At 35.3% G+C, this 26,714-nt stretch overlaps 1 protein-coding gene across 30 annotated transcripts in view; it reads right to left on the bottom strand.

Annotated features, from left to right (window-relative positions):
* Window positions 1-26,714, bottom strand: part of NRXN1 (neurexin 1) — a 709,571-nt gene that overhangs the window by 393,968 nt on the left and 288,889 nt on the right. For 22 of the 30 annotated variants that reach the window (XM_072035416.1, XM_072035414.1, XM_072035413.1 and 19 more), the window contains 3 exons: window positions 17,928-18,311; window positions 11,218-11,421; window positions 8,893-8,919 (listed from right to left, as the gene is read on the bottom strand). In XM_072035416.1, coding sequence (XP_071891517.1) covers window positions 8,893-8,919; window positions 11,218-11,421; window positions 17,928-18,311 — 615 coding nt within the window. The remainder of the gene's footprint in view (window positions 1-8,892; window positions 8,920-11,217; window positions 11,422-17,927; window positions 18,312-26,714) is intronic. The other 8 variants (XM_072035424.1, XM_072035429.1, XM_072035436.1 and 5 more) reach the window with 1 other exon arrangement.

The raw sequence follows: 26,714 nt of genomic DNA, 5'->3' as shown, positions 1-26,714 counted from the left end.
ATATGAATTCTTTACTATTATATACGTAATGAAGGCTGTGAACCTGTGATCTGTTCATCAGAAAAGCAGTATCTACCTGAAGAAATGACTATTTGTTTGGTTTCCCTTGAAAAGTTCTGGAGATAAGTACCGTAGCATTGATTTAGTAAGGAATCCTGTTTGGAAAAAAGTCCTAAGCATATTCTTAATATACTTACTTGCTTTCTGAACGAAAATATTAATGATTTTACTATTTTTTTTAAGGCAGATTCATTTGGAAAAATACTAAACAAGTCTCTATCACATGAAATAACCTCTTCAAACTGTAATCCAATAACAGGAAGACTGAAGATTTTTTTCCACAGAATTCTAATTTATAAGCATATTTAAATGTTTTCCACAAAAGCATTAACAAATGAGCAGTACAACAGCATCATTCCTTAGAAACAGTGTTCTAAGAAAGAAACAAATGAAGTGAAAAGTGAATAAAGGTATTTATACGTGAAATCTGATAACATTTCATATCTAAGGATAAATTTAGAAGCATTATCATGTGAGCCATGTTGAGTTACTGTTGCTATTTTTTCTTAATACTGAATGCTAAAAATTATTTTATTTTAAAAGAGCTACAGACCAAAATTTCCATCAAGAAAACTCTTGATATTAAGTCAAAAAAAAATTCTCAATGTTTGTAAGTATGAAGTAGAATTAATTAATGGTTTATCCAAACTACTTGACTGTTTTTAACTGTTAACTAAGAATGTTGCTTTTTTTGTTTTGTTGTTTGCTTGTTTTTGAGTATTTACTGAAATATTTTCTTGTGAATTCCACTGCCACCTCTGTGATAACACTCTGATTTTCACAGAATCTGATTACATAGTTTAGAATGATTATATACAAGATAGATGTATATATTCTTCCTTTCACTGACAGTATTCCGTTTTCTTTGAATAGTGGGTACAAACTGATGGTAAAATGATTAGGAAATGAAGCTGCAAAATTAGAAAGGAAATGGTGCACAAAACATAAGCAGCCATTCTGGTTTTTACACCTGAGTTCTAAGTCTTACATTCTGCCTTTGACAATGATCAGCAATTGATGTTTAGAGAGGATTGTATGCTGCAAGCTTCTAGCAGATTGTAGTTTACTTTCTGTAGTTGACTTTCTGAGATAAGGCTGAATCTAGATCATCAGGTTTAATGCTAATGACAAACCTCTCTTCCATGAAATACTGTTAAGAATGTAAAAATGTCCTGGCCATGTAATACCAGAAGCCCAGCTAGCCCAGTACTATGCATTCAGCAGTGGCTAACTCTATAGTAATAGAGTATAACTCTATAGTAATAGCCACTCTAGAGTAATTGCTAGTTTAATACAGTTACAGATTCCATTGACTAACATCTCATAGACTGCCTGAGGGCTACAGAAAGTGCCTTATCACATTAAGTCCTCATGTGTTTCAATTTCATGCTACCTATTAACTTCTTGATGCTTTTCATGGCTGTGTAATCATAACACATCAGAATATATTCCCAGATTTTTTATTTATTCATCTTGCCAAGCTTTTCCATGTAGGAAAGCCAATCCAATATCTTGTTGCAGTACACTGTATTTTTCTTATTTTAGTTCATCATGTGGAACAGAAACTAAAGACGCATACAGCATTCAAGATGTGGACAATGACTGTACAATAGCATAAAGCTTTTTCTTCTGTTCTGCTTTTACCTCCTTTTCCCATAGTTGCTAACATCCCTTGGGACTTCTGGTCCTGGAATGGAATTCTGGAACTGGAATGTTTTACATGAATTCTGGAACTGGAATGTTTTACATGAGATATATTTACAATGACGGCACAATTTCTTCAGCTCAGTACTAACAGAATCCATTGCTGTAATTAAGTTACTTTTTCTAGTATGAATTACTTCGTATGTACTGATATTCAATTCCACCCACCATTTTACTATCCAGTCATTCAGCATTTTGAAACCCTTTAGAAAACCTTCATGTGCAGCATTTTATTTGATTTTCCAAAATTATGTAATTGCTTCAAATACTGTTATCTCAGTGTTCCTCCTCTTTGCCCAATCATGTATGAATATGTTAGTAGAGATTCCTGTGGGACCATTAGTAGCAGAGATTTCCTGTGAAATGACTGCCACGGTGGCCCAGTTTATTAACAGATGAATGATATTACATGAGCATTTACATATTCTTCTCAAGAAGAAAAAGCATTTAATAATGAAAATGGTTTAGTGATGGGAATTGGTAGCTCAGGTTGATGGCTGGACTTGATGATCTTGAAGGTCTTTTCCAACCTAAATGAATCTGTGATTCTATAATTGCACACTACTACTAAGGAGAACATCATTCTTCAATATCCCTACAAGATTAGATTATAACAGCCACTTTCTGTCATGACAAAAAATGATGAGGATAATTTAAATTACCCATCCTGAAATGTGATTAAATCTTGCTTCTCAAATGCTAAATAAGAAAATTATAAAAGTAGAATAAGAGTAATTTAGGACCTGCTATTCACTAAAAACTTGCTTTCTACTGCTTCTTCCCATTAGAATAGTAGAAAGGTCAAGTCTACTTCTGCTGAAAAGTCCTTTTACAAAAGATGAGATAGGACCCGTTTATATAAATCTAGATTTATTAATTCAAGACAATCTATTCATATACACTTAGCACATCCTGGAGACTACTTTGCCCCCATTGGTAAAATGGTCTGTTACATGCTTGTGGCATTTTGCTTTCCCATCCTCTAGTGGTCCTCTTGTCATCAATATTTCAGGGATCTCCTGCTCCCCATTTTCCTTCAAGAATTCAGCCTGAAGTTTTGGGAGAATAACTTCAGTAAACTCCAGATCATGCCCTTGGGCTCTGTTGGTATTTTGGCAGTATACCAATGTTTAAAGAGAAAGCTGATCCACACAAGAGACGTGTTTTACGTATATACTAAATGGAAAACTATTTATACCTGGCCTTGTAAAATTCAATGATATGCTGACATATCATAACTGGAAAGTCTACTGCTTTTCAGCAAAATCTTAATGTTTCTGGAAACACTTGTGACAGTACTTAAAAGTAAGTCTTACTATCTGATACCCAATGATTTTTTTTTATTTATTTTTTTTTTCTCACTGTTTCTAGCAATTACAGAACACAACACCTTGCCTTGAGAAAGCCACAGATACACTAATACTATATATTGATTTCTGGGGCTCCTGTTAAATAAATTTTGTATTTAAAGTACCACAAGCAGAATGTAGGTCTTAAAAGAAAGAGAGAAAGAAGATGGATGAAAAGAGTAAAAACAAAGGAAAAAAGCATACTGAATTCTCTATTGTCAGACTATATCCATAAGAAATTTCACAAAGAGACACAAAACAAAACAGATTGCAAATGTTTATTACCTTATGTGAATGGCACAGCATCCCCTCAGCTGATATCTCCTAGTATGTAAATACTTCATGATGCTCAGTTGGTCTTGCTCAAGTTCAAAACTCCCTAAATGGGCCTCACTATTTCCTAGTTATAACCTACAGGTTTTTTTTCATGAGACACATTCAGGAGAGAAGGAAAGTAGATATGATGTGGTCAAATGAACATGCAGACATTTACCCAGAAACCCTACCAACATTTCTCTTCAGATGCCTGAAATTGCTTTTCCTTAACTGATACATATTAAGCATTCAACATCTCAAGAAGTGATGCCTTTGCCTTTCTGTTAACATATGTGGGTTTTTTTTGCTTTTTTTTTTTTTTTTTTATGTTCTTGCTTAGATGTAGGCCAGATATATTCACTTTGGAAAAGCAGAGGTTTGCATTGCTGAAATAAAAGCAAACGCTCTCCACCAGCGGTTGCTTTTCTGCTGTCTCCACACCATTCCAGCCTCCTGCCATTGCTACTGTAGACTATAGCAGGTGTGTATAGAAGGTCATGTGATAAAAACCATTCAGAAAATTCCAGCAAGTTAAAATTAAAAATTTTCTTCATGGGTCACTTCTTTCGTCAAATCTACTATATGGATTGCTTGTGCTGTCAGCAAAGCAATACGCAATGCAAGAACATGACCAGCAGACAGGAGGGCTAGAACAACACAACTTTAAAGTAAATGACAAACTTTTTCAAAAATAGATGAAATTCTGCAGTACAAAATACAAAGAATGGTATACAGAGCATTGAAAAACGGTCAGCAACAGCCCTGACAGTTTCCATTACCTTATGATCTAAGTCATTCCTACTATTCAAGGAACAGAGATGACTTTTTCAGAAATATTTTTAAGTGTTAGAATCTATCAGTATCTCTGAAAAGCCTACTTCATTCTTATGACTTTTCACATATTTAGTTGAGATTCTTATACATGTCAACACTGTTCCCAAAACATGTTATTTTCAACTATCTGTGCAGAACTCCCAAGCTATATGTGCTAAGGATAATTCTAAAAATATCTGCTACATACTTTTTATACTTATTTAAAGAAAGCCAACCTTAAAACAAAATCCACATATAGTAAGTAACACAAACAAAAGTACAACTGTTCCTGCCTAACATGAAGGCAAGATGAAAGGCTTATTCATCAGGTCAGGTCACAGACCTTGCCCTGGGTACAAGGTCTTCTGCCCAAGCAGCAGAAGCAGGTTACAAGTGAGGGGAAACAGAAACTACTTTTCATCAAATAAAGGTGGGCAAACAGATTATAGGAAGAGGGGAATTGCTTTGCTATCATAACTCCAGTAAGTGATCAGTATGATGGAGTTAATGGCATAACTTGCACAGCATCTTCACCCTGTATTTTACAGAAAATTGAGGAATCAGAAGAATCTTTCTTAATTGGCTTGCGTGGATGTACAGAATAAATTACAGGGTATCCAATAATGTTTTAGTCCCCTTGAATATGTTCAAACCTATTTTTTTCCCCATCTAGCTGTTTTCAGCCTTAATTCACAAGCCAGTGCCAGAAATATAGAGACTAGATGGTGTCAGTACAGATTCAGGACTATGTACCAAGGACTCCAGTGGGACAGCCTTTGAGTAAAGATGTAGACTTCCTGTCTTTTAACCCATTTGTTCTGCTTACATTCAGATGATGGTTTCTATGGAAATATAGCATACCTATATTTGTTCATTAGGCATTCAAAATCTGTTGTGGATGTCACATAAATTTCACATGATGAAAATCTGTCTCTAAAACATACTAGGAAAAAAAATCCATTCTATTCAATTGGATTTACTGGTCTTTTAATTGCAGACTGTAAAGCATAAATTATAATGGAAGCAACGCTACCCTGATATTTAGAATCCATGTGACATTCAGTATCATTTAAGGAAGGATCAAGATCTGCAAGCCATATTCAAACAAAATACTTCAATGGTATTTTGAGTATATAAAGGAATACAGGATGGATTTGATCTTAAAATGGTGTATTCCAAAAGTAGAAAAGTGAGCACTGTATTAGGTGTAATAAAGTTCACTTAAGATTTGAATATCTAAATAAATAGCAATCTATGCAATGTCTCTCACACATTGCACAAACATTACTTCCCTCTTCAAGGGAGGAATTTAATTTTTTTATGCATTTATCTGTAGGAAATTTTTAAGAATTAGCTCATCAGTTTTGTATATAATGTCTAAGAGCTGTACAGCAATCAATGTAGAGTTATTTGTACAGAACACCAAGTGTCAAGCAATCCTGCACATGAAGGATTTCTGTTATTTTAACCATCATCACTCACCTCAGTCATATTTTTAAATGGATGTCTGGAAAACTATGACTGAAACAACAGTATCCATTTTTGTTCATAAGTTTTCCCCTTTCTTCTGATGTTGGTCTTAACATTGACCTAAATGTACCTGCAGTTTAAAAGGACCATTTATTTCACTTGTTTGATGGACAATTTTATTTTATAAACTTTCAGTCTGAAGAACATACCGGAGTGATTTAAGGGTGAACAAAACCAACATTTCTGGAATGGCATTTTCTGATTGACATGGGAAGGAATTTCTAGTAGTATATGGTTTTATAAAGATATCTATCTTTTAAGTTGGCACAAAATAAAAATAGCTTGACTTTAGCGTGTCACTCAGATCTACAAAAATGGCATGATGTGAACAGTCTCCATAATATTTTTAATGAGACACAAGCTCAGTAATAACCTGACATATTATTAACATTTTGAAAACTTAAAAAAATCTATATTTATTTCATATGAGGAAGGCCACAAAATGCCACCTCTTCTACAACACAGGACATCAGATAGAGGTGAAGTTATATGACTATGACAAAGTGTAGTACAAATTGCTACAAAAATCTGAGCTCTAACTAGCCGGTTGTGCTGGTCATTGCATTGCAGTGAACAGAAGACAAGTTTCAGGCTGCACTCAAGGGAGAATGGGAAAATGAGGTGTAATATTTAATTCACTAGTTTTTCAATTCACTGCTGGAAACTAGGTGCTTACATTCATTTTTTTTCCTTTTCTTCTCTCATAAACAAAAATAGTATTTTTGTTTATGTTTGGTTTTACATTTTTTTTAAAGTTCTTTCTCCAAATTCAAAACAGAAACTTTCATCCTGATCTTAACTGTATTATTGCTACTATAGTTAAAACAAATGGTATTTCAGTCCCACTGTTGACATTACATTAAGATGCTTGTTTTCTAAGCAACAGAAATGGAAAAATCTGAAAATAGCTTCCTAAACATGAAAAATAGATTTACTTCTAGCAACATAAAATCAGGATTGGTACACATCCATCTCTGAAATGGACTGAAAGCCACAAAAGGGTAGCCATTGAACTATTACAGATTTTAACAAATTAAAACTCAAGTTGTGTATATGCTGTTGCTTTGAGACAAATTGTGTGTGTTCCACTGAAATCCATTATGCAGCCTAATAAGAAAACATATTCTAAGGAATGCTTAGAGCATAGATTCTTCATAATCTAAAAACTGAAACACAGAAATTGCTTATGAAATGTTATCTGGTTATTGAAAAACTGCAGCGAGTGCGGGTAAGAAAGTATTGTAGTACTTACCAAAAGAGGTAACAAAAGCTCACAGAAATCTGTTCAGTACACAAGCAACAACAGGGGATGGAACTAATCATGAAAGTTTTGTAATAACAAAAAGGTTACAAACAAACTGTAAGGAAAAATAACTTTGAGCATTTGATATGAAAGATATTTTGTACAGAAGTTATACTACTTTTGTATGAGACCAAGAAGAATTCACAACTGCTAACTCAGTTCAGTAAACATATTCCTGCTGTTTACAATTGGAGGCTTATTACTTACTTACTCTGTTGCAGGTTCTCTTTTGATCCAACACTTACTTGACAGTGGATCCTGGAAATCATTTTAATTTATTTTTATGACACTTCATTTTGTTTAATTTTGTTTGAAAGAGATTTAAAAATATATTTATTGTGTTGTGGGTCTATTAACATTTTTTATTTTTTACCTTATTCTTTTTCAGATTAATTTTATTAAGGAAGTTAAGAAAAAAGAATGATTGCTTTTGCTAGGGAAAAAGAAAAAAATAATTTAGCAGCAGCAGACCAACTAAAACTTGCCTTATACTTGGATTTTAATTCTTTATTTTTCTATTCGGGAGTTGATCCAGAGAAAAAAGTGTCCTACATGACATCAACATGTTTTTTATTATTATTATTTATTTATTTTTTCAGCAGACAGTAGGGCAGCTATGCACCTTTAAAATTGAACAATTTAATTTATTGATTTATTTAATTTTAATTGAGCAGGCTACATTTATGCCTTGGTACCTGAAAGCATTTCCTGTACTGTATTGAAAAATCTGTCTGGATTTAAGCATGGTTCAGATTAAAAACTTGCCCCAAGAAAACTTTATTTTTAAAGACAATTTAATATAATTCCTATTTTTCTCTGTAGATCTATTATGGGAGGTTATTTTGATGACTTTGGAGAAGCTATTTACACTACAAATTCTAACTACTACTGTTGTTTAGCTTTGTTTTTATTTGCATAAAGCCAGTCCATGGCTTGCAAAACCTGTTGGAAAGGGAAACAAAATAACAACCCAAAACTCATATCTACCATACTTACTATCAGTACTTTTGTTGACACCATTCAGGAATTCCATAGACTCAAAATAAAATCACAGTCCTTTTTCTCCTTTCAGAATATAGCCTCTTAATCCAAATAATATCAGAGAAGTTAAAATTTAGTCCATTCATCTGGCAAATGTTTCCCTCTGTTTCATAAACATGCATATCACAGAGAAAAAATGTTCAATTTAAGGTTTTTACATGATTAGAGTGTAAAAAATCATCATAGAAATACAGTTATTCTCAGAGTTAATTATGTCCTTACTGTAATATATTTTGTTTCTATAAAACAATGGCTTAGCAAAACCAATTGTTATAAGCAGCCAGTTAATACAGTTAATTGTCTAGGAAGATTATAAAATAGAAATTCTTGTACTATGTTCTGACAGCCTCACCACAGGTTGGAGGTAAAATGTCAAGAAAACTTGATAGAAAAGGGAAGACGAGGGGGAAAAGATGTGACAGCTTATCAGAAATGTTGGTTTAAAAATTTGATAGCTACTGTCAATAAAATAGCCTGGTTAGAGGAACGCAGTACTGCATGTAGGTACTGTGCTATTTCCTCTGCATATATTTACAGCCTGTAGAATCATTCCTTTTTTAATATTCCAGTTAAAAGTTATATCATATAGGAAGAAAAACAAAACAAAACAAAAAAAACCCACTAATTATATGATGACTTTTTACACACCAATAATTAACCATCACATTTCATTAATAAATTATCAAGCACTTGCAAGCTGTCCACAATCTTTTTCATCTAGTTTGCATATTTTATAATGGTGGAATAACATTTTAAAAAGTTTGAATAGGCACTTACTGGAATTACAGTTAATCCTGATACAGTCTAGATGGGGAAGAATAGATGAAAAATGAAAATTTATCCTTCAAGGTAATAGCTGCAGACATCCAATAAAATCACAGTCCACCCTTCCGGGGACAGACACATGCAAATATGGCCACTCCATATCATCAGTCTTTATAGTGTTATAACCCAGATATACTGCGATAAATCTTATAAATAGAAACGACAAATAGGGTAAAAAATGGCCAATTTCAAACAAAGCTACATGGTGACAAATCTAAGTGAAAAAATCAGATTAAATGTCAAAGATGCTTAATTGAGGCAGGCTGCAACCTTTTCCCCATCTGTGAAAGAACAGTTAATTTCTCTTAGTGCAATTAGAAAGTGCTCCGTCACAATGGGTTATAGAGCAAGCCAGGCCACAGTCAGACACCTTGGACAATTCTTGTATAGTATACCTCAAAGGCTGATCTTTATCAACTAAGTAGTAAAATACAAATCTCATTTTCTAGGCCTATAAATGGGGATTCACACTTTTTTTTTTCTTTAGAATAAAAGTAATAAAAAAGGGACTATATTTAAAGCTACATTAATACACAGAAAATAATCACATATTTTTAAAGTGATAATTAGAAAACACTGTCTATTTTTAGATAACTTACTTGTCTGACTTAAAAAAAAAAAAAAAAGGCAAAACAAACAAACAAAAAGAAGTTGATTGGGGGAGATGAGAAGAAACGATATAGCTAAAGCATGGATTTCTTGAACTATGTAAGTAGGTAAAACCTGACAGACGTAGGGTATTTTGTACAGAAAGAAAATGATCTGACCTGTACTGTGCTGGTTTATCTGCCTTTATTACTGAAATAAAATAAAATAATAATAATAAAAAAAAAAAAAAAAAAAAAGCAAAACTCTTCCATGCTACTCGGTTTGTACAGCTACTTCTGGTTTGTACCTTTGAGGAACAGATATACCATTAAACCTAGATTTTGTTTCCATATAGCTGAGTTTGTCATGTGTCGTCAACCGCATCAGAAAAGTGGTTGCAAACAGCAAAGGACCAGCAGCGGCATAGCCCCTTTTACAGAAAGAGAACCTGCGGGAGGCTCCTTGCAGGACCCGGCCGCTTGCAGGATCCCCGGCTCGACACTAGAGGGTAGTGCAAGAAAGGAGAAAACGGGGAACCATTCGCTTCTCTGCTCTGCAGAAACCTAAACACCACGATAGTGTTCAGGGTTGTTTTGTTTTGTTTCATTAAGTGGATGGGTAGGTGTTTTTTTGTTTGTTTGTTTGTTTTTGTTTTTTTTGTTTGTTTTTTTGTTTTTTGGGGGGGAATCATTTTATCTGCTGTGATTTAATCATATGTTTATATATATATATACACATACACACTTAATTCCCTTAAAAAAATATCACTCCAGAGAATGTGAATGCACATTGAATGTGCATTTTCCTAAGTGTACTCCTATTCTCCTTCAGGTCCTTGGATTTACACATAAGCATGACAAAAGGACTTTAATTTTGTTATTTTTACCATTATTAGTATTATTTAACTAGAGAAAACTATAACCTAACATTGTGTCCATCATATTTCAAAATAGGAAAACTTTTTTCTGTTTGTTTTATTCTTTCTTTTTTGTTTTCTGTAAAAGGGTTTGTGCCTCCTGTGTTCACATGGCTGTTTGCCAAGGGCCGCAGTCTTTGGGCATTGAAGGGTTGTGTTATTTGTCGAAACCACAAAAATACCACCACAGAATTGTTTAAAAGATAGAAGATGAGTTTACTATAGATTTGACAGCTAAAAAAAGGAGACCACAAAATCCATCAGTGGAAATTATAGTTAATTGCAATATTTTCAGCATTAAAAATAGATATTCTTTAAAATATATGTATGTTGTACATTTGTTGGTGGACCTAAAAATGAACTGACCTAAGTACATGTTGTTTCTTCTTGCACATTTAAATTGTGGAATTTCTACTATGGATAGGTTGAGGGTGGACAGCAGTCTTCCACAATGAAGAAAAATAATTTGGCCTAAAAGTACCACTGATGAACTAGTCTTCTCTTTTTAGAATACACAATAATGCAAAAATATTGTGATGGAGTATGTTAAGACTATAAAGAATACAAAAATGCAAAAAAAAAAAAAAAAAAAGGAAATATAATAATGGGCATGTATTTGTGTGTGTATGTACATATGCAAATGTTGCATCAACATGTATTTATATATCATTTCAGTTTACTTTTAATGTTAAAATAGGCTGTTTCATAAATGTTTGCAAGCAAAAAGAAAAATGTAAAGAAAATGCTAATTTCTTGGAGGAAGAGTTTGTTACCTAGGTTGACCGTTAGTTTAACTCGTCCTGCATCCAACTCTAACCGGAGGGTATCTGCAGATTCCCTAGAAGTAGTTGCCATTAAAATGCCATAAGCTCGCTGAGACCTGAACCGTAAAGAAACATCTTCTGCCTCAGTATGCATCACAACAGGGAGCTGTATTTTCATAAACATACTTCCATCATAGCTTAAAATTGTTGCCTCTGAAAACATAAAGTAGAAAATCATTTATTAAAGTATGATGTATTTATTAACATTGCTCAAATACAAGGTGATAAATATATATCCACACAGCATGACACAGAAAAATTACATATTACAATTATTGTTACTGTCAAACATTAAAAAAAAAAAATCAAAACAAAACAAAAACTTATGGAATATTTTGGTGCTTTTAAAAGAAACACAATCACTCTTTTGATGCTTTTTATGCATCTTCAAACAGATTAAAATCACCTGTAAATAAATGATTGCCAGACTGGGCCTATACTATGCAAAATATATCAAAGCCTGTAAAAGGTATTTAGGTAAACATTAGGATTTCTTAGACGGTCATGTCGAACTGTCATCTACCTAGATAAGTGCTTTAAAATACTTTATGTATACATCTATTGAGATTGCTACTACCACCATAGTTAAGATTATCATTCAGTTAGCAAAAAGAAGCCTTAAGTCATTAGTGTGAAAAAGGTGAATATCACACGTAGTTTGGGTAAAGCACAAATTGCTTCACAGCCATTATGACTGAGGTATGAGAGAATCAAAAATGTGTGCACAGACAAGACAACAGCCTCAAGCTTAGGATCAAGACTGGACTTGGCATATTGAGGCTAGAATTTGAAAACGCCTGAGACAAGCATGTAACTGTCAGCTTCAGACATTGCAGAAAATGCTCCCAGCAAGAGTCTCTGGCACAGAGCAGTGGTGGGCCGTTAGACCCCAGAGCAACCAGCCACAAGTCGTCTTCTCCCAGACTCAGTGCTGGTAACAAGAAAGGAAGCAGAAGGACCACACTGATGCTCACAGCAGGACATGGCAGTTCAGAGAAAGTGAAGGCCACATTTGTTTCTTAAAGTGAAGTTCTGAGTCATGAGGACTACACCAGATCTCCAGTCTTTGTTAGGAAAAGATGCAATCCTGAGGCAACATAAACCCACTGAAAATAAAAAACAAAACAAAAAAAAAAACAACCAAACAAAAAAAAACCAATCTACTCGCCTGATACTAGCCCAAATGAGCATCAAGCAAAAAGAGCAGGCAGGCTGCAGATCTAAGGAAGCCACAGGAAATGTGAAATAGCACTTTGGATGGATGGATGGATGGATGGATGGATGGATGGATGGATGGATGGATGGATGGATGGATGGATAATGTTTTTATTGATTTATTTATTGGTTATTTTGATTGATTAGGGGTTGTTGAGGGAGGAGATGGATTGCAGTTAATTCCTATTTCTCAATCTTTAGTCTGGCACAAAAAACTCTCAAGATCTTCATCAGGGTAAACACGGTTTAGATCATTAATGAAGTCCAAGCATAAAAAATAAAGTTTCATGGTAATATGAGAGAAAGCAAGAACTATTTTATATTTTCTATTACAAAAGAGACATTAGTACAATTCTTATTTCATAAACTAAGTAAAATCAGATTAAATGTTACAAGTTGAACCACATTCAATAACACTAGAGGTCTTTGCTGATAAATTATCATCAGATAATATAAAAGGTGTTAGAATCAGCACTGGTAATATTTGCTGGCATTTTCTATAATTATTCAGTCTTTTTGAAAATGACAGAAAAAGGAGAAAAGGAACTGTCTTAATTTAATCAGAGATGACCCACGAGTGTTTAACATCATGGTGAACAGACCTGATGTGATTAGATACTCAATCCTCCTAAACCTTACTGTGCCAGCTATTTTGGAAACAGATGTTCCAAGAACAAACCAAGGAGAAAGAACAGAAGATCAAATGACTTAAAAGCTTTGGGGAAGCTTTGGGACAACCAGGAAACCCCCTCATGTCAACTAGCTGCTTTCAGAATGGGGAGCTTCGAGTATATTCTCTCTTATATCTTAGAATGTATAAGCTCTTACATATTCTAAGACATAAAGGTATCACAGAAAAAAAATAAATAAATAGCAGGAAGCAGGGATTCAATCAAGATTTAGCACTGCCCTGAGAACCATAACTGAAGATCAGTGATATTACATATCCCTAAAATAGAAAAAATATGAATGTTTAGTTCATTCACTTGAAATGGATCTTCCGGTAACTACATTACTATGAAAACCTATTTTTAAATCATTATTAAATCATTATTAAATGATTGCTATGTTATACAAGTTGGTGGTCTTTTGACAACAGTGTGCTTCCCTTTAAGGATAGCAAGCTGTGATTTGCCATCTATGCAACTTAGCATCATTTCCACTTCACTCAGCATTGTTCTCAGGTCTGCAAATGTCCACATTCTGTTGGTCTTGGCTGGATAGTACATGTAAGAGACTAACTTGCTTTGGACCAGCTAATTCTTACTGGCTTGTCTGCCTCATCTTTCACTGAGATCTACACTGCTGCTTATTAAGATCTACACTCATTGATATCTACTCTACTACTTTACTCCTGTAAAGGGTGACAGAGTGTCTTTTTTCTTCTTGTTGATATTCATCTAATTATTAGATTACATGCTAATTCTAGCTCAGAATGTGCTATTTGTTGAAAGAGTTAGAGCCTCCATGGCAAGAACACTAGCATCAATTCAGTGGGGAAACATGGAAATGAAAAGAAAAATATCAGAAAAAAAACTTATCACACTTTATCAACTATTTTTGGGGGGCAGGAAATAAGTGCACAGAGTAGAGGTATTCACAAGAAACGAACAGTAAGATATCATGCACAGACTGATAAAAAAAAGATCTTACACATTCCTTGTTCAATGTATTTATAAAGCTAACATTGGAAACCCTTGCTACTGTTATGATAAAAAACCAAAAACAAACAAAAACAAACAAAACAGAAGGATTCTCCTCTCTCTCTCTCTTTTTTTTTTTTTTTTTCCTTCAGATTGTTTCTCATTGAAATCTCCAGGGCTCTTCTTTCTATTCTAATCAATTCTTTCCTATATAGATACTACCTAAATCAGCAACATGCCAGTCACCAGAAACACATCAGCTAATACTAGTATGAGAAGAGATTTAGGATCCTCATTTTTCAGGTTTGTGTTGGTTTTTAACATGATGCAGTAAGCACTTATGCTTACTGAAACTTTATAAATAAATAAAACAGGATCTTGTTTCCTCTGAACCTTGTGGTGCTTCCAAAGTCAAGTCAAAATTATTATTTTTTTTCCTGCCTTTTCAGTTTCAAAGTGTTTCTAAATGTGAGGACTGTTTTACAGCCCACAGAGCCATTTTTAAAGCATGAAATCATCCTTGGTCTGTCTATCAAATCACATACAAACTTTGCTTCAAAAGGATAAACGATACAGCCCAGAGCCATGTCAGGAAATATGTGAACAATCCAAAGCATCAGTAATTAATATTGAGATTTGTTCTCTGACCCTCTTTTATTTACAAGTGTAGTTACAGCAACATTATCCTGCCTTGAAAAAAATCACTGACATATAGGTATATATAACTCAATCCTATAAACTATGTGGGTTTATTCAAGTATATCAGTGCCTACTGACAAACTTTTTCTGTGGTTGTTGGTTTTGTTTTTATTTATTTTTCTTTCTTTTGTTCACTTTCATATACAACACAGAGCTAACTGTTGCTTGTGTTTTCTACCATGGCTATTTTAATCCATTTGGGCCCTTTGCTTCAGTCTTGATAAAACATGAGGAACCTTTCCATTCACCGATGGGAATAATAACTGATATGCAATTAATTACTGCATAATCTATAAACAGAAAGCAAAGTGATTCATCCCAACTTCTACAGCAGTATTATTTCAGGACTGAGGTCCTAAGCTACACAGTAAAGGAACTAGAACTTAAACAAACGGGACTAATTATTTTATGCAAAACAGGGATATAATTACCATAATCGTATTTTGAAGATAGCACGCAATTCTTCATAAAAATCTGTCATCATATCACCTGTGGGTTTCTTTTGAGTTTTGTTGTTTATTTATTTACTTACTATTTATTTAAAGCATATAGATATAATGTAAAGGAATGAAAACTGTCTTTATTTAATGCGTATGTGTATATGCAGGTGTTTTGCATGCACAATGCGTACATGTACACATACACACTAATTTAAATATAATTTCTCCTCAGAAATGACACTTCGACAAATCTTTGCAGACCTACTTTTTCGTTACCACTGTTTGATAAATGTACTACTGTACATTGTTTCTAGCTATCAAGTCAAAAAGCATACACCTGCAAAAGGCAGTCACATATTGTGGTCACAATGGAAGTAAGATAGGAAACCAAATTATATTGCTGTGACAGCTGTCTGTCCATCTGCTATAGTTTCCATAATCTGCTAAAACCAATCTACAGATAATACTGATGTTTAAGCTTACAAAGAATCAAGCATAATATCAAGAGTAACTTGCAACAAGATAAAAAGTAATCAGATATGAAAAATATTAAGTATCCAGAAATTAAAATTGATCTGAGTTGTGCACCATGTTTTTGGTGCACCAGACCTATTTCAGATGTTGCATTATACAAGATACATCCCCGTGTGGACGTTACTACTCCTATTCTAGGGGTAATAATATAAAAAATAAATTGTAGTAAATGGTAGCTACACACTTAAGTTTAAAGTAATCATCTTAATCATTTAGCCTTAAATATCCCAGTTGCTTAATCTCTAATATTTGATTCTAACAATTGTCCTATGTGTAGAACTGTATTGTCGAAATGAACATGTTCCTATTTTACTTAAATTAGTTTGAACAATTATAATTGTGTTACTTACATTACCAAATACAATAGCTTATCGGTTACTGCACGTGGGTAGAAGTTATAATATCTTTGTTTGGTAGGATGTCAACACATTGCTTTCAGAATCCCAAAAGCTGTAATTGCATTAATGCATGACTATTTGGGATATGAATCTTTCTGCAAGGAGACATCCTTTTGGTGTGGTTTCCTTTGGAAAACCAAGAAGAGTAGGAAACAATAACATAAAGTCTGAAGTGCCACACACATGGTAGAGAAGACAATTACATCTTTCTAGTATCACCATTCCCACCAGGAGAATGTGTTGGGAAATCAAGCTCCATATTGAAAGATGGCTGAAAATAAAGTATGGAAAATAAGAGACTAAAACCTTTTACATAAAATATTACCACCTGTCAAATATATTTATAGAAAATTGGTATGAATAAACCTGTTTTTAAGTTCTTTGCAGATCTTTTTTTTTTTTTTTTTTTTTTTACATGCATCCTAGATCTTGAGCTGAAAAGTCCTATTTTCACTTTTGCCATATGTAATAGCAGAATTTTGCCACAGGGTGGTACACCAGACATGGTTAACTGAAGGCTTTTGTAATCCAACAGACAGCTAGGTTATGCCCTCTGCCAGCTTCTCTCCAGCAGTAACACAACAATCTGGAGATATCAAAATCACTCGCCGAGAGCCAACAGCTTATATATTCGAAAAATAAGGAAAAGAAAAGACAGAGAACCTAGTTGCAAATGCTAATAATATGGTGGTATTAATTCTACACAAGTGCACATCTATTTGCATACAACTTCGGGTTTTTATTTTAAAATAATACATTTTTGATTTATCTTATTTCCCACTAAAATGAACCAAACTAGATGGACATAACTTAAGTTGCCATCCAATAACCTTGAAATGTTTCTTCAGCTTGAAGAAAACTATATTCTGTCAACTGCAATATGAGGCTTTACAAAATACAACTTCTGGCATTCAAACATTTCCTATTCTAAGCAAGAATACAAATAAACACCTAAAATATTAAATAAGGTTTTGTTTGTTTGTTTTTTTATTGCTGTCCTACTACTTGTATTAGAATATTTCATTGCTATACTCTATACATTAATTATACTACAGATTTTTTTCCTATTTTTTTTCCTAACCTCAACTTCTATCTTCCTTTCCACTATCCACCATTTCAATTAAATAAATGGGGTTTGTCAACTTTACATTTACCTTTCATAGGGCAGAAGGATACTCAGTGAATTAAGATGAATAGAAACAGTTTCCTTGGGAACTAGGAACTTTAGAAAAAATGTCAAGTAAGAAATATTTCTACACAGTTTTTTTTGCTTTGATTCATGGCAGAAATTCTGGCCATGAATTTAAGTGATACTTTGGAATTCTAAATGAAATTTAATTACTCAGTGGTATTGAAATAAAGTGGCAGAGAATGAAACCTCACTTTGGAACTGGAATGTGCATTCACTTATGCAATACTAATTGAAATTACTTTCACAAATCTTTTAATAACTCATCAGCGTATGATGACAAAAGGCGAGACATTTTCCTAGAGACATTTAGCAGGTACTAACTCTGTCATAGTCAACTAATATCTATGCATCTTAAAAAGTCATCTAAGGTCTTTCCTCTAGTGTTACTTCTTTCAGTCTAGAGCAGCGTTCCATTTCCATTGTCACCAAATGAAATCAAAGACACTTTTTCTGTATCAGAAGAGTTAATGATAATGTACCATTTTAAACATTGTACAGGATGGTCGAAGTAGAAACATGGCCATCTCATGGAACTTACCTCTTTCACAAGATCTGCCAAGGTATCCCGTCCCAGAGCAATCACAAACATATCTGTTCCACCCATCCCTGCATACACCGTTGTTTTTACAGGGGTTGCTAAGGCATGGTTTTGCAGTTTCTCTTGAGCATGAAGGTTTTACTCCAGCTGTACTTTGAATTTCAGCCATCTGTCGAATATCTTTGCTTTGACCATCAATAAATAAATCTCTAATGCAGCCAACGTATCCATAATTGAGAAGTGCTGTCCACACTTCTGTTGGGAAGACGAGTCCTGCTTTATTTTCTGGTAAACCTCCAAGATACAAGTCATCATCCAAGTCAAGGATTTCACTTTCTCCCGGTGCAGTATATGGAGTACGTAATGTGTTCACAGATATGGTTCCTGAGAAGAAATTACAACAAAATTTAAGGTTTTCAAGACATTTAAATATTTTGGTACTGTTATTTTAGCCATTAATGTGTGTGCCACATTAACTCCAGGCAAATATCTATAAATGAAACATATGTATTCTATATATCTATACAATAATAGACACACATTTATGCACATTACTGCATGGTCACATCATAAAAAAAAATAAAATTCTCCTTACCAATCCTGTGGGGTCGGGGGGAATGCATTTCAGAGTTATTTGCAGAAATATCCTGTTTGTGCAACAAAAACTCTTCACTACCTCATAGGTGATTCAAAGCATAAAGGTTGAAGTTTCATTGATAGGTTGCAACCTGGGAGGCAAATCTGTGTCTTTGGTTTGAATACAAAGACACAATATTTTAAAATACTCTCACCACTTTCAGTGGGATTTAGGTAAGATTTTTTTTTCTCCCCCTTTAAGTACAGGAGGAAAATACTCTCATCAGCTGCCAGGCAGGCAATCATTAAGAAGATAGTGATGTGCTCCTAGAGGGAAAAATCAATGCATCTGACACTTACCTAGAAATTCATGCATGTTACAAAGAGAGGGAAAGAAGGAAATATACAGAACGTGAGGAAATCAGAAATATCTTTTTCTGCTTAAGTTAAAAAATAAACAAAGAAAATTAAGCCTAAAATAAAATTCTGTTTCTACAAAGTGTCTGAACAGAGACACCAGAGATTTTTTTATATATAAGATAATGATAAAGGTAACTGTAAAGGTCCCCTTTGCTGTATTTTTAAAGGTAATGAGGTATCAAATTTTTACAACTGGAATAGACAGAAAAACACATTAATGCATGGAATCAGAAAATACATTTATATGAACCACATTTTATATAGCAAGTAAAGTCAGCTGAAAAAAGAATCTTCGTGTAGATCCCCACAGAAGTGCCTTCTCACCATTGTATATGAGTTTAAAAGCAAGCAAAATATAAATCAAAACTATATATAGATCACCAGATTAAGACAATGTACTAGACACATTGTGCAATGCTTATCTACTGGACACAGTTTCAAATGTGTATTAATGATAGGACAGTTAAGAATCACATTTCCCACAATGTATTTATTATATATATGTTCATAAAATTATATAATTCATCATTTCCACTGTCAATATGACAGATTTCAGGAGATAACATTTCCACTATGGTGGGAATGGTGCATGAAAATAATGAATTCAGAATTTTAATAGTGTAAATACTAAAATGCGAGTTTTAAGCAAATAGAGACATGTTCAAGAATATGTGTTTTTTTTCTGATAAGGATAAATCCTGAAATTCAGGCTTCTCTTCCAGCAATGAAGTCCTTTGAGAGCTTTATATTTTGTTTTTTCTTTTGTTGGTTTGACAGGCAAACTTCAAAAATGTGGACAGAGTGAATATCTAAACAGTTTGGACATTAATTAAAAGCACTTAGGCCAAAAGTCTCATGAGATCTGACTGCCATGCAAGACTTGAGATGTACAGATTTTAGAAGGGCTGGATATTACTGTTGCTACAGTCTTAAAAAGACCAAAAAAGAGCAAACAGGTTTGTACAGCCTTTTTTTTTTTTTTTTCCCATTTTTATAAGGATATTTAAACAATGTTTGAACATGTTGTCAGTTTTTACTTTTATGCATTATCGGAAATCTTTACTGTATCAGTTGAAACAGATGGAAAGTGAAATTTCAGTCTTAGCTGTAAAAAATAGGTATGTTGGACCAAGATCATTTTTTTCCCAGCCTCCACCTTTTTAAAAATTATAAACCTTTTTTTTTTTTTTTCTAAATACTTTCCTTGCTTCTCAGATTCTTGAAGCTGAACGTCTCATGCCTGTGGAATAGACCATTTCTCCTCTAAAAAAATTAAAGATACTGCAAACATAAACCATGTGCTCATAATATTCCTTACTGCTATTGTTGTTTAATCTCATCTCTAAACTAACCACAGGTTAATTTAGAACCAAATGCTTTAAAACTATATTTAGACATCACTTGCACCCACATAAATTAACTCAGGCAAACTCATAATTAACTCAGCTGCAGAACCCCAAAGATGTACAACCTCCAACACTAAGCTCATGCATTTGCATAGTCCTGTTTTCTAATGGATAAACACACTAGTGTTTTCAAGCTATCATGATACTTGAAGACATCTAGGGCTTCATTGCTATTAAAAATAAACTTTATCTTGATGGATTTCAATGAAAAGGAACAGAAAGGCAAATCTTAGCCAGTGTACCTGAGACACTAACATGGAGGTTCAAAATATAAAGTGAACAATAAAGGGAACTGTAGATTACCACTATATTCTGGTGACTGTGAATTACAGCTATGTGATAGATTGAAGCAGAAAAACTTAGTTCTGTATCTTATAAAGGATTAGCCCAAACAAAGCTCAAGTGATATTTTGAACAGACAGCAACAGCTTGTTAAAGAAATGAACCTTTCCTCTCCCCAAGAAATGACACACATATTCTTGGGAGAAGACCTTGTAATTACAGTGTAATTGTGGCATCTAATGACTATGGGTAGAAAAAACATAATAAGCAGTAAATTTCTGTGCATCTTTTTCATGTTTTGACTGACTGTAGAACTCACTTTAACCCAGCTGGGCTATCTCCAATTTACTGCTGGACATATCAATGACACTTCAGCTGACCTACATACTACATACATGTGACTTACTCAGACAACAGTAAGTTACCTTTATTTCATTCAATCCTGTTTTTTAAGAGCAACACTAAGTCAAACAACACCTGCTCTCAAAGACTCAAAGCTTGCATAACTTGCTCTGGCTCGGCTGCTACGTAAGAACAGGTCAAGCTCCTACATAGCATATCATGCAGCTCAATGTGCTATCATATAGCTATATTTAGTTTTTTGTCTAGAACAAAAACTATGGCTACAATACAAACGGGCTTTTGTCTAGCTAATAGCCAGAAACCCATACTTATGCACGAGGAGATTCATACTACCACTTACCAAGTAGCCTTGTTTCTGGTTGTACTTCTAACATGAATGTTGCAAGACTAGGCAGCCATACAACAATCAATGTTGTATTGTTGGTGTCCAAATTACCTTTTTAGAGGTAATTCTGAGAGGGAATGCAAATTTTACTCACTAATTGCTTTGTAAATATAGGTGAAAAAAATCCAAAAAAAAGCATATTAAGGGGAATTAAAGAAATGAAAGAAGACTGCCAAATACATCAAAAGTTTTTGTTTGGATGGTTGGTTTTGTTTAAACCCAAAATAAAATGCAAAAGTCACGTCCATAAAAGATGAGCCTATAGAAAATAATGTATTTATAAACACTTCTGTATCTGTGGTGCATCCAGAATTATGACACTGAAGCAGAGTAGCTGAATTTTTAATTTTGTTTAGGTCTGTCATCTTTCTTGATAGAAGTTCTTGATAGAAGAAATTCTATTGGATTCCATCTCAGGCTGGACCTCACAACAACAGTGCATGATACCACAGAATCCTGGGATAGTAACACACACACACAGACTTTTCTGCATTTCAATATTACTTTCTCCAAGAATTATACAGAGATTAAAAATAATTGTTCTGTCAAATCACCATTGTGCTCCAATCCATTTGGATGTTTCTACTTATGAATGTGAAGAGACACCACTGTCCAGAGAAGTAGGAAGAAGGGAAGCTAGTGGAACATGAAAACGTCTTATGATGTCAGGACAGGAGAAGGTTAATAATTTGGCCTGTAAAGATAATATGATATAAATCCATCTCTCCCCAGAACTGTTAAGTTGTGTAAGAGGGAAAAGACTAGGACATGTTTGGTTTTACAAAATAACCTAAACAACAGAATATGAGGAGGAAGCAGCAGATTCAGAAGAGCCTCTCAACTGAAAGAAAAAACTATAACCTTGTAACATCTCTGTAGTAAGACCCATGCTTTTTGTTATGTATTTGCATAGTACCTACCATAACAGGAACCATATCTAGATAAGTTATATTATTTCTTTGAAAAGTGCAACACTGAGGTAATAATGTCGGCTGGGAAACCGGCAGCTTCCTTGTAAATCTTACTTTTATGTTCAAAGAAAATAGGAGATACTATCTTTGTGAGAAAAGAAAAAAAAAGAAAAAAATGGAGGGGAGAGAGGAAAGCTGATAGCATATGAATTGTCAGGCCTGGAAAAAAAAAAAAAAAAGAAAGGGGGGGGGGGGTGAGAACGCAATGAAAGACAAGAACATGTGGAGTGATTTTAGTCTCAAAATTCATGATCTAACTTCAGACTCTGAAACCAGGTAGTACCTCCAGAAATAGAACATGAAGTTAAGGCCCTAAAATGGGTAACAGGTTCACTGATTCTAAAGCATTCCGCCTAAGAGCAAAATGCAATTCAAACATTCAAAAAACATCTTGAAGTACTGAAGGAACAATCTAAGAAAAAATAGTGAAATTACGATTTTCAGCAAGAATTGCTGACTTATGAAGGATAACTGATTAGTGGGTAACTCTTCAAAAAGGAAGAGTCAACAACATAAATCAGTAACAATGTACATGTCAGCAAAATGGTCTACAGGCCAGTCAGTCTCAACTCCGTGTTCAGCAAGATCACAAAGCAGATTTTCTTGGAAACTACGCTAAGATACTTGCAAAAGAGAGAGGTGATTGGCAACCGCCATGGCTTCACTAAGGGCAGACTGTGCCTGACAAATCTGTTGGCCGTCTATGATGGAGTTACAAGCATCATCTACATGGACTTGTGCAAAACATTTGACATTTTCCTGCATAATACCCCTGTCTCTAAATTGGAGAGACACAGAGCTGATGGATAGACCACTCGTTGGATAAGGAATTGGCTGAATGGTCACACTCAAAGAATTGTGTTCAACAACTCTCAGTCTAAGTGAAGATGAGTGACAAGTGATGTGGTGATTTTACTCAGCTGGGCAGCTGAGCTTCACCACAACCACACACTCACTCCCCTCCTCAAAGTAAATGGGGGAGAAAATATGATGAAAAGGGTTCAAAGATTCAAAGGACAGGGAGATCATTCAGCAGCTATTTTCACAGACAAAACAGACTAAGCGTAGGCAGACTAATGTAATTTATTACTTATTACAAGCTACAGCACTGAGACCCTCTGCTCCCGTGTGGGCTCCTCTCCATGTGCTGCAGTTCCAGCCCAGGGCCTGTTCCTGCAGGAGCTCTCCATGGGCCACAGCCTCCTCCAGGCCACATCCACCTGCTCCACCGGGGGCTCCTCCACCCATGGGGGGGCTGCAGCGTGGAGATCTGCTCCATGTGGGACCCATGGGCTGCAGGGGGACAGCCTGCTCCACCAGGGGCCTCTCCACTGGCCGCAGGGGAACTGCTGCTGTGTGCCTGGAGCACCTCCTGCCCTTCTACTGCACTATGAGGCCTGCAGGGTTGGTTTTCACTCCTATCTCCCAGCTGCTGTTGTGGATCATATGGATCAATAAACTGCTTATTGGCTCAACTCTGACCATTGGTGGGTCCCTTTGGAGCTGCCTGAAACTGGCCCTTATCTATAATGGAACAGCTTCTGGACTCTTCTCACCAAGTCCACCCCTGCAGCCCCCCACTACCAAAAAATTGCCACATAAATCCGATACAAGTGCCATTCCTCAGGGGTTGGTATTGGTACCAGTACTGCTTCACATCTTTGTCAGTGACATGGACAGTGGGATCTTGTACACCCTCAGCAAGTCTGCTGATTACACCAAGCTATGTTGTGTGTTTTACACACTGGAGGGAAGGGATGCCATGCAGAGATACCTAGACAGGCCTGAGAGGCGGGCCAGTGTGTGAACCTCACGAAGTTCAGCAAGGTAGGGGCAATCTCAAAGATGAATACAAGTTGGGTAGAGAATGGATTGAGAGCAGCTCTGAGGAGAAGGACTTGGAGGTGTTGGTTGATCAGAAGCTTAACATGAGCCTGCAATGTGCTCTTGAAGCCCAGAAAGCAAGCCCAGAAAGCAAGCCATATCCTGGGCTACATCAAAAGAAACGTGACCAGCAGGTCAAGGGAGGTGATTGTTCCCCTCTGCTTTGCTCTCATGAGACCCCGCCTGGAGTATTGCATTCAGCGCTGAGACCCCCAGCACAAGTACATGAGTCCAGAGGAGGGCCACAAAGATTAGCAATGGCTGGAGAAACTCCTATGAAGGCAGGCTGGGGAAGTTTGGGTTGTTCAGCCTGGAGAAGAGAAGGCTCTGGGGAGACCCTATTGCAGCCCTCCAGTGCCCAAAGGGGCCCCACAGGAATCACAGAATCATCTAGGTTGGAAGAGACCTCCAAGATCACCTAGTCCAACCTCTGACCTAACACTAACAAGTCCTCCACTAAACCATATCACTAAGCTCTACATCTAAACATCTTTTAAAGACCTCCAGGGTCTTTAGGCACTGGAACGGGCTGCCCAGGGAGGTGGTGGAGTCACCATCCCTGGAAGTCTTCAAAAGACGTTTAGATGTAGAGCTTAGGGATATGGTTTAGTGGGGACTGTTAGTGTTAGGTTAGAGGTTGGACTCGATGATCTTGAGGTCTCTTCCAACCTAGAAATTCTGTGATTCTGTGATTCTGTGATAGTGAAGAACAAGAGGGTCCCCTTGTCAGGGATTGTATTGATAGGGCAGGCCTGAGAGGCTCAGTAATGGTTTTAAACTAAAAGGGAGTAGATTTAGATTAGATATAAGGAAGAAATGCTTTACTATGAGGCTGATGAGGCACTGGAACAGGTTGCTCAGAGAAACTGTGGATGCCCCCTGTATGGAAGTGTTCAAGGCCAGGTTGGATGGGAGCAACCTGGTCCAGTGGAAGGCGCCTAGGCAGGGGGGCTGGAATTAGATGAACTCTAAGGTCCCTTCTAATTCAAACAATTCTGTGATTATATGATTCTGTTAAACTGTAAATCCATGGTGAGGTATAAGGAAGCCTATCATACCACTATACTAAAAGTATTGGTAAGGTTTACCTGAGTAAGGTGTAGATCAGCTGAGGGCACTGCAGAAGATGGGAATGAAAATGGTCAGCAGCTATAGAACGTGATATATAAGGACAGCAAGCGTCTGGGGTTTCTTGGTCTATAAAGAAAACTGAAGACTTACATGATAACAGCATTCAAATCATAAAAACTAGATCTAAGACATTAAATGTGTGTTTTCTGCCTGCTGTGAACAAAGGAATTATCCACAAATTGGCTTGTTTTACATACAGAAAGATTCGTCTTAGGAATGGATTGCATGGGGAGGCTGTGTAATGTACGGTGCTGCAGGTAACTGAGCTAACATCTGTTAAGACTGATGCCATTCCATTATCACTACTGTAGTTGGAGGCTTGAAATAGAGTACTTCTCAAGGCCATACCTTCTCAATTTCTCCTTGAGCTCACAAATAAATGAAAAGCAGTGACAGGATCATTGGAACAATTTTCCTGAAAATGTGATGTAAACCCAATATTTCAAATATGTAAACTATTAACTTCTGTTGAAATTGAAACACGTACATCTGTCATTTCTGAGAATGCTGGAAAGATAGACAGGAAGGAGTGCATAGAAATGCATGTGTAAAAAAACTTCCAACAACAATGCATATAATATATATTTTCAGAGCACTACTTACAGAGACACTGATTATGGCTAAGCTCTAATTACATACTCTAGAGATCGTGTCTGGTATTTAAACTGAAACTCTAACTTTAGTTCAGAATTTTAGTGACTTCTTAACCCTTAAATGTTACTTACCTATGAATACATTCTGATATATAGTTTTACATTGGCATACACAATTGGAGGTTGACCAGAAGAGTAAGTTTCCTTTCTGATTTCAATGTGCAATGATATCCAAAGGATGAATGGAAATGCAGTCAAAAAAAAAAAAATACTTGAAAGGTTATCCTTGAATATGGCAAACATTCTATCAAAATTTTAAATAATACTTAAACATCAGAAAACACTTACTAGCCTAGCTCTACGCTGTCTCAGAAAAAAAAAAAAAATGAGAGCAAAGAGCTTTGCAACTGTTTCATGGTTTTTTTTTTTGTTCGTTTGTTTGTTTGTTTTTGTTTTCCTTTTACTGTAGAGTTAGCAGTACTGTTAACAACAGAAAAAAAAATCCCTTAGGTATGAGTTAACGAGCCTCTTCAATCATATTCATTATCTCAGCAATTTAGTTTTTCATAAGCCTGTGTATAAGGAACCAAAACATAGTTCTAAATCATGTCTCACCAGTTCTGATCAGTTAAAAATGAGGATTGTAAGTACAGCTGCTACAGCTATTCTGATCTCCATGCTTACCTCATCTGGCCTATTTAGTTGTTCTTTGTGGACCCAAAACAGTTGCTCTTGTTCATTAAAAGATGTTTAAAAATCTAAGAAAAGAGTAAGGT

This window comes from Anas platyrhynchos, chromosome 3 (genome assembly GCF_047663525.1).
Source record: "Anas platyrhynchos isolate ZD024472 breed Pekin duck chromosome 3, IASCAAS_PekinDuck_T2T, whole genome shotgun sequence".
NCBI classification, from domain to species: domain Eukaryota; kingdom Metazoa; phylum Chordata; class Aves; order Anseriformes; family Anatidae; genus Anas; species Anas platyrhynchos.
Note: the sequence above shows the minus strand (reverse complement) of the source record. Positions and strands in the feature narration are given on the sequence as shown.